The following is a 16,408-nucleotide window of genomic DNA, read 5'->3' on the forward strand; positions in this document are numbered from 1 at the left end:
ATGGTAATTAGTGAATGATCTCTCCTGTCCTTATCTTGACCCACAAGCTTTTTGTTATATTTTTCTCTCCCCTGTCTAGCTGAGGATGGGGGAGTGATAGAACAGCTTTGGTGGGCACCTGGCGTTCAGCCAGGGTCAACCCATCACAGCATCTTAAGTTGGATTGGTTCCAGTGTACATCCTTAAGTAGTAATTTCTCACCTTCCTTATAAAAGTTCCAGTAAAAAAACATTTACTTATACAAGTTAAAAAACAGTTCTGTGGGTAAGATGAAGTTTGTGCTTGTAGCAAAGAATGTTGGAGACTGAAGTCCTTTTTGGGGGATCACAGTGCCAACAGTCTGCAAGTTTCCTCAAGTACAATTAGTTGTCAGAAAACAAATGTTATCAAGAAGGTAGTAAGCTGAACTTCCAGAGGTGAACCTTTTCTGATGAGACCACCACCAGCAGCATCGTTTCCAAGACAAAATAGTTGTTCACCAGGAACTGAACTCAGATTCTTAAACTCTGCTAACAAAATTTGTTTCACCGTGAATTTGCTCTCTAGTTGATTTGAGTGAGATTTGTACCAGTAACCCAAAGATGGATAGTTGGTTTATTGAACAACTGTACTTTCACATTTTAAATTTCTGCTATGGAATGGGTAGCAGTGAATTGGAAATGCTTTATTGGTAGAGTAATGGTGCAGAGGTTGTGCAGTTGAACTAGTTTTACAACTTTGAGGCTTTTAAGAGATATAGGAGTGCTGGAGTGGTCCAGCAAAGTAATTCTATAAATTTATGTGCTTATCACTGAAGCGATAACTTGTAAATATAGTTACACATCTGTAGAGTCTTAAGTGTTTATATTTTTCTACTGGAAACGGAAAAATCTGAGCTTTCAATTTCTGAAAATTTTTATTAATCTGGTATAGGAACATGCATTTACCTCTAGAGCAAATAAATGTAAGCAAGAGCTTGTCTTCACAGCAGCAAGTAAAAATTATACATACAAGGTGCAAGCTGCAATTATGTTAGTTCCTGTTATTCCATATTTTACATAATCGTTTACCCTCGTTTGAACAAATAGCACAGTATTTCTTACTAGAGACCTTTCTGATATTTTGAGTTGTTAGGTGTTTGCAGCCATAGGAAAATATGTCTTTGATAGTTAACATACCTAAAAATAAATAAATACACAATGTTTCCTCTAAGCATGCAATCATTTCTTCAAGCTACTAGACCAGGAAAGGGTTACTAGCTACATTTTCTGAACTGATGTGAAAGTGCTCTACCAATGTAATTTACAGGGGAGAAGAATGTCATAGCTAGTGGAGGAGGACATTTTAATCACTTTAATGGTGTTACATGTAGAGTTAATGATTCCCTTTGAGTCTATTTTAAAAAAAATCATATACTGTTACTTTTGCATGTGATTAATGTTGTGTTCGTACATATATTTTCAAATAGAACAAACTTAGGTACAGTGGTATGACATACATATTCACTTTAAAAAGTTAAAAATTATCCTTAAAAATATGGGGGGGTGTTACTTTATTTCTAAATCAGTGAGCAATTTCCAACATTTTTGTAGCTGATTTGAGAGAAGGTGGAAGACACAAGTAGCACAAACAGTAACTGGGGGCTTGTGGGAGAGGTTGCATTTCTACTAAAAAGAAGCAATTTATTGGATAAAATTTCAGTGGCTTAGCTCTGAGTCAAAATTGTTTTCTTGAGAGACTCAGTAATGTTATAAATTGTCTTCATGTATCAGGTGTTCCCTTTTCACTGAACATGTTTTCTGTAGATGTCCAGTCTGCATGAATCTCCTTTCTTGACAGAAGAATTCCACCTCGGTATTAGCCGTATTTGTTGCATCACCTGAGCTTCACTGCTTTCATTCATGAAAACAATGTACAAGTATTGTATACAAAGCAGAAATATAAACACTTCTGCAATCATATGCTTAAGATCTTTGTTCAACCATAATTTTAAATAATCAAGCAAAATTGACCTGCATGAGGAGACTTCCAAGGAACAGTTATATATGTGAGACAGTGGTATTCAGCTATATGGTAGTATTTTTTTCAGTCCAAATCAGTGAATATCTTCATAATAGAATGAAAACACAGTCTTTCAGATATAGTGAAAACTCTCACAATTAAAGTTCTTATGACACTTCATTAGAAAATGAAGAACTTTCAAAAATGTTTTTCCAGACAGACTACAATTTTGGCTTGTATTGGATCATTTTACTCAGTTGGAAGTTGTCTTCATTTCTGAATCTAAAAAATATAATATCTTTAGTGCTATTCTTGTATTTGAACTAATAGCTTTCTAGTTTTAGTCACTGGAATTCTTTTCTACTTTACATCCCATTTCTTCATCCCTCTTTGTAGAAGATAAGCTTATTGAAGGCCTTGGGATGTACAGAATATCTCAGTTACTTTTAACTTTGATCAAATGGGCTAGAAGCATTGCCAGGTCTTAAGATGTGGATTTATCAGAATTTGTAACTCATGTTGTTGACTCCATTTCAGATGGTTTCTAGGCTGTTCCCTTCTATTGCTTTTAATAAAAGGGGATCCCGATAGCCTTATTCACGTTCTTATTTTGAAAATGGTGAAATGTAAGTCAGTAAAATGTGGAGGTGAGAGTTGATCACCTTATACTGTAATTTTCATCTCTTAAAGCTGCAGATACAGTGTTTGATTAGATTGGAAGTGCAATCAGAAGAAACAGTAAGATAATAAACATACTGTATTTGTTCCAAAAAAGATATGTCAGATTTCTGTGCAAGGTAAGCTCTCACTGAAGAGAGGAAAAAAAAAAGAAAAAAAGAAAAGGTGGATGGGGTGGGAGACTCTATAACACAAGCCTATCACCTCAAGCTACATAAAGCCTTTAGTTTTTACCTCTACGAGATAATAGCCAGACAAAATCCTGGCATTACTGTCTACTTTTTTGATTTAAACCTAGAGTCATTGTATTCGAATATCATACATCTTAAGAAGTTCAATGAAAAGATAAAAAATTATTGGGCTGGTTCTGTCTTGAAGAAAAATACAAATCCTTTTTATTTGAAATCTGTTTTACTATCCAATTTCCCCATCTGTATGTAAACCTCCCCCAGGATCTCTTCTGATTTTGCGAAGAACAGAGAAGTTCCCCAAGGAATAATGCAATTGCATTGTCTATTGGGTGGCTAATGGGCTTGTCCTAGCTTTGGTGTGTGCAGCAGTGAGTACTGAAATGTTTTGGTTTTTTTTTTTAATTTTTGGTTATGTTATATGGACCCAAAAAATCCCTTCATAAGTTAAACATCTGGACTAGGAGTGTGCAAAAAGCACAGAAATCATACAAGCTGGTGGCTTTCATTAAAAGAACAATAGCTCCATACTTTTTGTGAAAAGAAAAAAAAAAGGTTTTCTAATGCCATGTGTGGAGAAAAGTTCTTTTCTGCCAGGTGGTACTGTGTTAGTGAACTATTTAGCAATGATATTTGGTTGGCAGTATTTTCTCTACGAGAAAATAATGTTTTCACCCAATTGCTGCTGGTCGACCATGTCCTGATCATGATAGAATAATTATTTTATTCTTTGAGAATATTCTTCAGTATTTTTGATGCTGTATCTGAAGTTGTACTATCCATATTTGCTTTGAGCCTCTACTTAAGACTTACAAACAAAATTCATCCCTATTACTTTCAGGAGCAAGGGATCTGGGTTCCTAGGACTGTGTGGCTGTAGACCACAGGAAAAGTGAAAGTGGTTTTGAGGGGTGTTTGAAATAACTGGATAAAGATTTCTGGTGGACTGGCAACTGTAAGTGTGGTACAATCTGCCAGAGACAATGATGTGTCCTGCTAATTTCAAATTAAGTTATACTGCCAGCAGCCTTCTATTAAGCTTCCACAGAGAATTATGCTCCATGACCAGCAGGCAGCTCTAATTTTGAAATCATGATGAATATTATGTTTCATTTTCCAGCAAAGACTGTTTTTATGATGGTTGTCAGACTTGCTTCTCCTGGCTGTCCTGTTCTATAAAGAAAAAGTATTTTTTGTCTATGCCTGAAACAGAATTTTAAAAATTGTAGCACGTAAGTTTGTCATAAATGTTCCATTATTATTTTTGGATCCTAACTCTCACTTGGGAAGAAAAGTTGAGTGGTATAGAGTCTGCGTCCACTTCTGTTCTAAGGATAATGAGGAATTAATTTGTCTCTGCAGAAGAGGAATAAATTTCAGGTAATCCATGTCAGTGTCTTTCTGCTTTTCTAAGTTGATGCAGACATATGTTGAAGGATGTTATAAATGCATTATCAATTCTTGCTCTTCTGTAAGAGCATAGAGGTCTCAGAAGCTGCTATGCTGCTTTGTGGTCTTGCTGTCAGCTGAATTCTGCATTTCCAGTAGAACTCAAATTTTTATATGGGATTTGACAATGCAGGGGAGAGAGATGAGGTGGTCAGTGCATGGTAATCTCCTGTAGTGGCCCTTTGAACTATAGGGCTGCAAAATGGGGGCCAGAGATAATGAACACTCTTCAGCTGTAACTACTGGTTTTTCTATGTAACTGTTTGCTGTATTGACATGTTTTCTAAACTCTAAACATTGGAGAGAATTTAATAAAATACCAATTCAAGGTCAGTATCTGAACTTTGTAAGCACCAATATAAATATATTCTTTTCCTTTACGTTTCATCAGACAACATGACAGTTTTCTATTACATTTATCATTATTTTTTTATGTATTTAAGAAACTATTTGAAAAAAGATTACTTTCAGGAACAAGATGTATTTGTTTTCTGATGACCTGCTGGATATGTGTCTCTTGAAAAAGTCTTCTGTATGATAGAAAAGTATGATGGCTTAAAACTGTGAAGCATTATTCTGTGTTTTAAATTTTTGGTACTGTTAGCTATTTACATGGCTGCATTAGCATATACAAGGCAGAAGCATTAAGAGGGTGACAGTGTGACAAGACAGTTCGACTTGTCTAACTAGGAATGATTTTGGTTTATGAATAAAAAAATATATTTAAGAATATTTTGAAGTTAGCCATGCAATGGAAATTCAGATGTTTACATTTTATAGGTGAAACAATTGTTATTATTCTGAGTTTATAATTTTATGCATTGTATTGTTTCTTGTCCTTTGTCCTTAATTGATAGGAATTCTGTGCTCTGGGCAATGTTAGGAAAGTCTATCTTCATTAAATGAACTGCACTAGGGGCTATAATCTGAAATGCTGAAGTCAGTGAGGTAGGAATAGGCGTTAAATACTTTATAACAGTAGAGTAACTTGGATGTGATTATTGAAATATGGCTGGCAATTTTTTTCTCCTTTTGAGGAGAAAACTAAATTGTGAATATTACAGTAAATTCAAGAATATTAGCAAACATCATATAGCTTTAAATTTAGAATCCCATATGGTGTTGTATATTCTTTTTGTTTTAGTGATCTGATAATATTGATGCGTGATTTCACTTTTTGCCTAATTAGACGTGCAGCTTTGACAAATGACATTCTGCTTCTCACCGGCCAGCTCTCCTGACCTTGTCATTATTACTGATGGGAACATGTAGCTGCTTCAGGCAAAATAAGCAGTTGTGCATTTTAGGGACTTTCTATGATTTTGCTACTTACTCTTTCCTCCTTCCCAGAGCAGTAAAAACTGGAGGGCAGCAGTTGACTTGTGTGGGCGGCTTCTAACTGCACATGGTCAAGGCTATAAAAAAAGTGGACTACCTACTAACCATACAACAGATTCTTTGCAGGTATGTTTTTAAAGATACACCCTTGTCGCTTTTTTCCAATAGCATTCACAGTGGCCTTTTTTTTTTCAACACAACCAACCTTCTTTTCCTAATTGTTGCCTAAAAACTGAGCTTCTTAAAGCCTTGTAGCAAGTCACTTCTTCTGTTTGCTTATGTATAGCAGGTCTCCATTTAAAGCAAAATTATTTTTTTAATTAAAATTCTATCTTGATTATATGTTTTTAAAGGTAATCACGCTAGTGAAAAGGAATATGTTGTGCTGTCTTGGAAGACTCACTGTGCTAAAGTTCATGGACACTATCTAGATTGTGAACTTTGTACTATTCAAATGTTAGAATTATGTTTCATGATGATAAGAAAGTAAGAACCCAAATTAATAAAGGTATATGAAACATTACAAGTGTTTTACTGAACAAAATGTGACCAGATGACAGCGCATGGTTCTGGCCCTAGCAACTATAAAGCTCATGAAATTTCACCAACATCATAACAGATTTTAGGAATTGCATAAAATGGGAAAAACAATTAAAAGTCAGATTGATAATTCTTACATGCTAACTCAGTTTAAAGAGAGATGTTCCAATTTTGAAGCAGGCTAGTTTTTAAACTTCAAAATCTCAATACCTTTAGAAACAATTAAAACATCAGTCCTCTATGTTTTATTTTAATGATCTTATGAAAAGTATTCTGTGGAATTCTCTGAAAGAGCATATAAATATAAATCCTGATTCTTATCAGTAACATAGAAACTCTTAACTTTATCAGAAAAATAGAAAATTTAAATTGTAATTGGATATAGCTTGTGATTGAAGCTAGTAACAGACCTTGTCTTTTTTTTTTTTTTATGTATTAATTTTTAGCTGTGGTTTGTGAGACTAGCACTGCTGGTAAAACTGAATCTATTCCAAAATGCAGAAATGGAATTTGAACCATTTGGAAATTTAGACCAGCCTGATCTTTATTACGAATATTACCCTCATGTATACCCTGGACGAAAAGGTAAGGTACTTGATTTATAAAATGCTTTTTATTTTTGCCATTTTTACCAGTCATTATAAAATAATGGATTCCGGGTTTTTTTTAATTCTAAAGCATTGGTGAATTTTGGATTCCCCACCTCCTCCTGAAGAACATGATTAACTACTATGTTAAAGTATTGTTTGCATTATGGAGGTAGTGATAAGGAGTAACAATAAGGGGGTAAAATTATTCCATTACAATATAGGTAGGCACTGTATTTCATTATGCTGATACAGCATTGATTTGAAAGAGGAATGGTTTTAACAAGTAAATATAATAAAGTAATTTAGTTCTAGGATATTGAAATTAAAAAAAAAAAAAAAAAAAAAACCAAAATTTAATAGTTCATTTTAGCCAGAAACAGGCTGTGAAAGGTGTTGAGAGAGTGTTTGTGGAAACAGAATCTGTAAGCTTTTCCTCTTGAATTCATCCAGGTGCTAGCAATGTCCTATTTTTAACACCAGCATGTCAATGCATACATCCTAATGCAGGTGTTATTTTCTTAGGTTTCCTGATTTCTAGGATTATTTTTTTAAAATTAAATTAAGAGCTAATTTAATAATTTTCCTTAATCAAAAAAATACTGGTTAAATGTATGATTATTTGCTCAGTAATTGAAACTAAATAAAAATGAATAATCTACTATGTATCCCATTGTTGAAGAGGAAGAAAGGTACCACCAGCCTCAATTCTTTAAAAGTGGCTTATCTCAAGTTATAAATGCTCTACTTCCCACTGCTCCTGATAGCTCATAGGTTAACCAAATAGTTCCACTACTGAGGGTATTCTAGTCCTCTAGGAGTCTGGATTTGAAAAATTGCTATTTTTAAGAGCAATTTCACTCCTGTTCAGGCCATTTTGAAATTTTATTTTTCCTAAATCTGTTATTTAGAAATAAATAACTCTCTGATGCAAGTGTTCTGAGTGATCTTACTGTTCTTGGGCTTTCATACTTGAACTACAATGTATTAATAAAATACTTGTAAGTAACAGTTGTAATAGGCAGTGCCACTCTGAAAAAATATAGTTCATTTTACATACGATGCTGCTAGTCTCAATGGGGTAACCTAGAAAGATACAGAGATTTTGAGGTTGCTGAGGAAGGGAAGTTGGTGTCAAGGAAGTTCAGGATCTTTTGCATAAGACTGTTTCATGTTCTTACTGATGAAAAGGATCAGTTGTAGCCCAGCAAGGCCTATGTGGACTGCCTAGAGCAAGTCGCTCTGAGCTTGCTCATCATCTTTCAGGTGAAAATTTCCTGGTTTGCCTTGAATATATTCAATCCACTGAGAAGGAAGTGTGTTATTTTTAAGAGTGAGAGAGGTTTTGGTCATCAGGTTGGACAGCTCTTTGGATCTGGCTGTATTTTGGCAACTTTGCACATGATGCAGTGCTGCACAGAAGTAGTCTTCCCCAGGCTGTATGTGTGTTTCCACATCTTTTTCAGTACTAAAAATAAGTTATTTTGCCTAAGAAAAGAATCCTTGCAAGTCATGTCAATATTTAAGGTAGGTCAGTCCTCGTGCCACGGAGCATACAGGTAGCAACACTTCTGGACGGTCTGGCCAGCTGTTGCAGGCACCCATCCTGTGAATGGAGTTTGGATCCAAACTGTCTTTGCAGCAACCACTCAACCACTGCAGCTATTTCATACAAATTACTAGGATATCTGTGGTAAAAAGGTGAGCATAAGAAAAATATTCTATTTCATGATTATATGCCTCAGTTCATTTTTAACAGTTGAACTTACCAACCAGAACCATAATATGATCATCTGTAAAGAAAATAAGATCAAGGTTGGATGGAGCTGACCTGCTGGTTGTAGGTATCTCGTATAAATGCAATGTGATTAAGATATGGGAACAGCTATCAAACCTTTTTTATGTAGTTTTGAGGGGAGAGAGAGATGCTATTTGCAGGGATGTAGGAGAGAACAAGCAGTTCTCTTATGGCTAGCATTAAACTACGCAGTGCTGGATTATCGATAAAGAAATTTAGTATACATGCATCGTTAACCAGCTAATTTAAATAATAAAATAGATATAAATCATTCATATATTTTGATTGAAATGTATTTGTGGGAATCCACAATCCACTGCCATTTTGGTAATTTTACATAACATTTTGTGGTGTAACAAGTGTAAAATGAGGAGTTTTGTTTCAACATTTTAATTGTGATTCATGGTGTATAAATGGAGTAAGCACTTAAAAATCAATTTAAGAAATGAGAGTATAGATATAAATAATGTACACATTAATTGTAGTACATATAATATTTTGCATAATTTCTTTGTATTCAAAATATTCATAATAACAAATGCAATAAATTAGAAAGTTTTCTGTGTCTTCTATGCTTGAAGTAAGGAAAGTTTATATACCTGAGCTTGTTACAGCAGTGGGGATAGTCCCTCATCCATTAATCTCCGATAAATACACCTGAAAGAATTTAAAATCCAAGTAAATGTATGAGGAGTGGAAGATGTTTTTTCCATTAATTTAACTTAACATGGCCAACACAGTCCTCTTAATTTTCCTCTGAAGCTCTCCCAAGTTTCTTTCACTTTTGGCAATGCTACTAATCTCTGTTTCATCCTGAGATTTTTTTATGGCATTTGCAGCCATACTGTGCATGGATCCCATTACTGTTGTCTTCATCATGGCTGTAAGATCTAACCTTTCTGAAATCTTCCTTTCCTGGTTTCTTCGGTCTCTTTCTTTGGTCATTTCCATTGCCTATAGGTGTGCACCATCTGGGGGGGTAGAATCTGCTGGGAGCCGGTGAAATTAGCTAAGTCACTCTTTGATCATTCCTGTTTGATATGGGGCAGAGATCAAACCATTCTCATTTTGTAGTAAAATCTTAAAAAGATTGAGTTACAGATTTATTTTTTCTAAATTCAGCTGTGGAGAGAAGCCAAAACCTGCAAATTTTTATTTATCTTTTTTTAAATAGGTAGGTACTTAGGTCAGGAACTCTGTTCTAGATTGCTTCCTGCACACCTCCGTTGTACTCTGTGGGGTGTATAGGGCTGAATTTTTGTCATTGTTCTCATGAATAGTGGATTTCAGGAATTTATATTTTTTTTTAGGGTTTTGTCTTTGTATTTACACAGTCTGACCCACTTCTATTCGTATCGTTTCTTTCTGTGTTCCTCATGATACTTCATAAGCTCTCTTGTATGATAGCTAGGCTAACCTGAGATATCCTTTCCATTGGTAATGCTTATGTGTTTCTGAAAAAGTGAGAGCCAACAATTAAAAGGGAACATTAAAATGCTATTTCATTCTTTTATGAGATAATTTGGTCTTGTTTCTGGTTAATAGACCAGTAAGTTACAGAAAAGTTAATGCTATCAAAATCAGTGTTCTAAAGCTACAATAATTGAGAATAATTTATTTTGAATTATGAAGGGAAAAAACCCCTATGCACCGGTAAAAATAGGATTTTTATTCCCCTGACCATAGGTTTATATGTATAGGGGTAGTTTTTTTCTTTTCCCCTTTTCATTCTCCTTGTGATGATACAGCATCATCTGTGTTCCTCTAATACAAAATCAGTCTTCTGCTGTCTGGTGGAAAGTGCCTAAATAAGGAACGTACTGTTAAATATTTAGCTGTATGTGCTCTAGAAACTGTTTTCATACTGTACACCTTTCCATGAACTCTGTTACTAATTCTAGCACAATTTTTTTTTAGTGTGGCTGTGTTGCAACCTTAGGGATACACTAGTGTGTGCTGCAATAGGCTGACACTTTCAGATGGATAGTGACAGTTTTAAAAAAAAAAAAAAAAAAAATTTCTCTCGAAGTACTGTGAGTCTGGATGTCACAACTATTGTTATAACATGTTTCACTATGTCTATATTACTTTTATGACTTTACTAATATCCACTTTAGTTAGAAGTTTTAGCAGAAATATATGAAAAAATAATATAAAAAAAAAGTTAGCTGTGTGAGATTTAATTCTTTATGTGTCCTTATTTACTCAAGCAGTGCTCTTAATTTGTTTCTTTTATTCAGTTTTGAGATTTGGATCCCCCTAAAGGAATCCTATCATACGTGGTCTGGAACTGTTATTCAAACCTATGTTGTAAACAAGTTTTCAATGCTGATCTCTAAGATGAAATGTAGTAAATCATTATTATTACATTTAATAAGCTTATAAAATAGCAAAAGATGTAATAGGAAACTTGTCATATGTCTGTTGATGTAGAGACACTTTGCTTACTGTGAAAACACTCATCCAGAATTTTTCTCTAATACCCACAGAAAGCATTTTACAGATGTTGGACTGTGTGTGTAGTACAAAGGACTGTGTACAGCTCCAAGGTCTACCTGCTCTCTGAAGCTTGGTCTTGCTTCTGAATGTCAGCCTATGCCAAAACGAAGGACAGGCATGGATTGGGGAAATTTATGTCTTGTATGGTTTCACAGTAAACATAGTGATGACTCTACAATGACATTTGACCGTTTTGAGTTTACTGTCTTCCTTTCTTCTGCCCTTCTCCTATTTTCTATGCTAGTAGGAGGCAGCCTTGCTTTCCTTTTTTCTCAGCATGGTTTTAGATGATACTATAAATTAAATGCCCTTTTTTTTTCTGTCCTCATCAACTTTTGGTTAGTGGGAGAACTGTAGCAGAATGGGAAGTGGTGTGGGGAAAAAAAGAAAAATAATTGTGGTGTGTGGGGAGGCAGAAGGGAATAATCAAGGTAAAAACAGAGATAAGAGAAGAATTGTGCAGACTAAAGAAATTGTAGCATATAGGGTGCTCCTATCTGTTAATAAATTTTGCAGGAAAAGAGAATGAAAAAAAAAAAAAGACTCCCAATCCTTGTTATATGTGGTATTGGTTTTCTCGTATGTTACCATAAATACTGCTGTGCCTGAACTTACACTCCCATGTCAGACTGCTTCAGTCTTGGCAGTTGCTCAGAAGAGTTCTTCATTCAAGTTCATGTTGACAGTAAAAAACATATCAAAGCCTCTAGAGGAACTGGTTTGCCAATTATTTTATTTACAGTACTGTGTACATCTCTATTGTCTCTTTAAATTCGCTATCCTTTCTGTTGCTTCAGAGCTACCTTCTATGTATGAAATCAGCTGAAACAGCTTGAATAAATACCATTCAAGTGTTGTGGTTCCAGTTGGCTATTCAGAGTAGTCAGACTTGCAAATACAATTTTTTCTGAAATAATAGAATTTTAGTTAAGAAATGTGTCTATAATTTTAAGGGGGTAGACTGCTGCCTAAACATTTAATTGTGCTTTCTTTCCCAAGGCTACGTAGTCTCATTGTAGACAGTACCAGCTTTATATAGTATTTCTTAAAAGTGAACAAGTAACTTACTTCTAAATTGCACCTTACTACAGTTATCAGTAGGTAAGATTTATGGTGATCTCTTTGCAGTAGAGCAATTGTTGCAGGGGTTTTCTGCATTCTTTCTCTTATGTTTTCCTTGTCTCAGTGCAAATAACTCGTGATTACTGAAAAAGTATTTTTGAAACCTTTCAAAACCAGATCTTAATTCAGAATATCTGTGTTCTTAGGTCACGTGCAATTAAATTGTGAACTATATGGAAACATGCTATTTCAGATAAAATTTTCAAAACATCTTCTTTCAGTGGTTACAAACATTTACACTCCTATCTCTTCTTCAGTCTCTCCGGAACGAAATTAATAAACAAAAGCTTGGAAACTAGTCTGATGAATTTGGATTTTTAAGTGTACTTTTAATCGACAGTCAGTAAGGCTAGGATTCAAAGTTACTACATCATTGCTCTTAAAAATCTCCTTATAAATTATACAAATATGCTGTTGTAGAAGTATGTAAAAGTATGGGTGCATATAAATGCAAGGATATACATCTCTGTTTATACATATGTATAAAGCAGAATGTCTTTCTGAAACTGGGTTTTCTGTATTTCTCTTTTACCCGGTGAAGGAGGAGTTTATTTCTTTGTTTTGCTTTTTTTTACTGTCATAAGATCCCACTTTATACTTTCAGCAAATGATAATTTGCCCTACTGCTGCTTTTTGGTATTTAAGATTTGTTGAATAAGCTGTAGAAGGCAGAACAGAAAGCATTTCTGGTAACTGATTTTGCAACAAGAAAATATGAAGATAAAATGGTGAGCCATTGGAATCCTCTTTTTTCTGCTCTAAAAGGGCTGCAGATGAGGGCTGCAGTTTGATTTTGATTGACATGAGGTGATGTTTATGTTATGACAGTTATGAAAATGTGCAGCTGTTCGTAAAGAAATAGAAATTGAAATCTGTGGTCTTAGAAAATTCTACCTGATCTTACTATTTATTCCATCTGTTCCCAGGCTTTTGGAGTCTCTATTTTCCTTTCAGCAGACCTTTTTTCACTTTTTAGTTTTGCCTTTTGTATGCTGATTATATATATATAAAAATGAGATTAATTCATGCCAAAGTAATAATCAGAAATCATAGTATTTGAAAAAAATTCTCCACTGTTTAAAAGTGATAACTAAGAAAAGAATTGTCTTAAAATTAAACCATTTTTCCATTATGAACTTTTTATATATAAAATTCTTATGAAACCCCTAAAAAGGAGCAATAAAGGTCAACTGTAAAACATCAAGCTAGAATAAGACTTACTTAACTTAAAAATAAAATTTTAATACATAACAGTGTTTGTAGGGTATTGCCTTTTGTTGAAATCATCTAAGCTTAGTTGACATGGTTTTGCTGTGTAAGAGGGCATTACTACTTTAAAAATCCAAAGCATGAAGTAGAGAGCAAAATCCATTCTCCCATGCTCTAAAGTAAACATTTTAATTATAGGATATGCTGCTTGTTTTAAATGACACGTTGCCTTGTTAAATTCAGTAATGAGTGAAATATAACAGAGGACATGGGTTTGATTCCAGATAGTTTTGCAAAAGGCAGCACGTGCCAGAATCCAGTGTTTATATAAAAATCTCTTATCCCTACTGGGATATCTCAGGAGTATATATGCCCACCTGTATAGGAACCTATTTATAATAATATAATAATATATGTAATAGTTATAGGAACCTATTATAAAAAAATGTGTTAGTCTGTGTGCCTTAACTATGTGGCCTAACAGTAAGCAAGTAGGTGAAACCTTGCAGACAGTATGATGTCAATCTAACAAGCACACATATTTCTGTTACAGCTTAGTGTTAATGTAGTCAGTCTTACTTTCTTGTTTGTTTTTCCCCATTGTAACTGTGTTTATTGAGGCAAGTATAGGGTTTTTTTCCCCTGCTCTTAATCTGCTTTTTTAATTAAATTTTATACTCTGAATTCTACAACCTGCCTTTCAGACCTTCATAACACTATTATTATTGATCTACTAGAGTCATCATCAAATGGCATTTACCTCTTCTCAATTGTTTTCTTTTTAACCTAGACAATGTACAATGAAAATTAGTGTTTTCTAAAAATCTCAGACCTGCCTTTTTTAGGTGTCACCTCTTTTTCATTTGTGACCATCTTCATATTAAAATGTTAAGGAATACTTATCAGAAGCCTAAACTTCTGTGTCTTCCAAGACAGAGTGGAAGCTGTATTTTTTTAGATTTGTGTGCAGTTTCTTTTTCTGTCCTATATTTTTTAACAATAGGAATGGGATCCTCCACAGTGTTGTTCTTTCAGCAGAAAAAGGCTGAATGATGAGCCTTTGATCAACATGATATGGTGATGTCACAGAGCAACAAATCGATGTCCTGTTGTGTAGACCAAAATTCTTAGTGAGCTCAGAGTTAACTGTTCCCAGTCAGCACTTCCTGTGATTCTCTTTATTTTTTTGCTTTTTACCTTTTTATCAGTGAACTGATGTGGCTTTAATGAAGATTCACAAGAGTCCTATTATGGTTTGACTTTACCTTTTTCATCTGCCATTCACTCCATGAAGCTCTGCTGGGCTGCATTTCAAACCCGTTATGCTCACAATGTTCTCTTCCACCATGGTATGCATGCAGGTCACCTTACGGAGTCCTGTGAGAGCAAAGGTTCATACCCATCCACCCTGTGAAAAGATTTTTAGTAACTTTCTGTTGCTTCTGTCAGGCTCTTTCTTGACATTTTTGTTTCAGACAAGTTCAAAGGTGATTGTTCCGTTTTCTTAGATTGAGAAAATTATAGATTCAGATTTTGGATAGAGAACTCAGGAGGGACGGGGAGTGTGTCAGTTTTTACACAACTGTTAACCAGGAGTTACAGAATTATTTTGGTGAACAGATCTCTTCACATGCATTTTCTATTACTGCCGTGTATTTCTTCCTGAGAAGTCTATATAAATTGTATTAGCACTTTATATAAGCAGCACTCATTGAAAGCTTTACCAAATTAAAGTAAATTTATGGTCTTTTTTTTTTAAACCAGAAAATCAGTTTATTAAGGTAGGAACTGAATTAGATATATTAACCATACCTCATATCATTTACTTGGAAACAGGAACATATCTGGGAAAATGTACTTAACCAAAAATGTCAAGAGTTTTCTTTTTTGTAAACAGAGTATGTTTGGATGAGTGGCTTGGATAGGTGCTGCTGGTTTTTTATGAGTGATTTGCTTATCTGATTTGGCTTGAAGTTACAAAATACAGTTTACATGAAGTGGTAAGACAGCCTTACTGGTGGTAGAAGCTCGTTTCTTTTCTCTTCTGTTTTCCCCAACTACCATACATGTGTGAGAGCATGCATACAGTTCTGTGCTTTCTTCCAAAAAAAAAAAAAAAATCTTCTGCTATTCAGAAGGATTACAAGGAAACTGAGGAAGAGGGCAGAAACAGTTGGTGTTTCTGAGATTTTTAAATAACGTTAGCAGCCTGTTTCATAAGCAGTAACAGAAATTCACTGAATGGATTTGCAGTAAAATTTCTTGCAGGATACTAGTTATGTTATGAGTTTAAAAAGAAAGAAGAAACAGACACTAGAGTTGTAGATCCTCCTGTGTGAAATAGTAATATGAATTCTGGTTTGAAAAGTCATTAGACCGACTACCCTTACACTGTGGGTCAGCTTCCTTCTGGTTTTGTTTGAGATCTGTCATCACACTTGACCTACCTACTGAGGATCACACTGGAATGCTTTTTGGTCACATGCTATGAAGGAAACACTAAGTGGTTGAGAAATAATACATTAATAAAGTACATTTCGAAGTAATATAGTTCTGAATGCCTATTACAACTGAGGTCTTAGTTGTGATAGGAAATAAATCAGATTCTTATGGGGTCTAAGTTGGCCTGGAGTCGCATTCATCATTCTGACATGCACTGACACCACTTCTGATGATGTAGATTGGTAATGGGTTATTCCTTCCCCTTGCATGGACCATAATAGTGTGGCTTCATTCAGCAATATATTAGATCAATACTTTACAAAATATGCAATCTCAAAAAGTGTTTTGCAAAACATTATATAAATTTTATAAAAATGGATAATGTGAGGCATTTCATCTGCACTCAATTAAATACCTGTCTATCTGTACTTTGAGCTGTTCTGTTACCAATTCAGATTTTCTGTATGAGTATTTATTGAGTTGACCTTTTGCTGCATTTTACAAGAGAATGTAATGATACAAACTTGTTCAGAGTTGAAGATGCTAGAACACAGTCATTAACCAAAAATGCTGCTAAA

General features: G+C 34.5%; 1 protein-coding gene across 2 annotated transcripts in view; it reads left to right on the top strand.

Moving 5' to 3' along the window:
• Positions 1–16,408, top strand: part of TRAPPC12 (trafficking protein particle complex subunit 12) — a 58,233-nt gene that overhangs the window by 10,827 nt on the left and 30,998 nt on the right. For both annotated transcript variants that reach the window (XM_049818983.1, XM_049818982.1), the window contains exons 4-5: positions 5,646–5,759; positions 6,620–6,758. In XM_049818983.1, coding sequence (XP_049674940.1) covers positions 5,646–5,759; positions 6,620–6,758 — 253 coding nt within the window. The remainder of the gene's footprint in view (positions 1–5,645; positions 5,760–6,619; positions 6,759–16,408) is intronic.

This window comes from Accipiter gentilis, chromosome 16, assembly GCF_929443795.1.
Source record: "Accipiter gentilis chromosome 16, bAccGen1.1, whole genome shotgun sequence".
NCBI lineage: Eukaryota > Metazoa > Chordata > Aves > Accipitriformes > Accipitridae > Astur > Astur gentilis.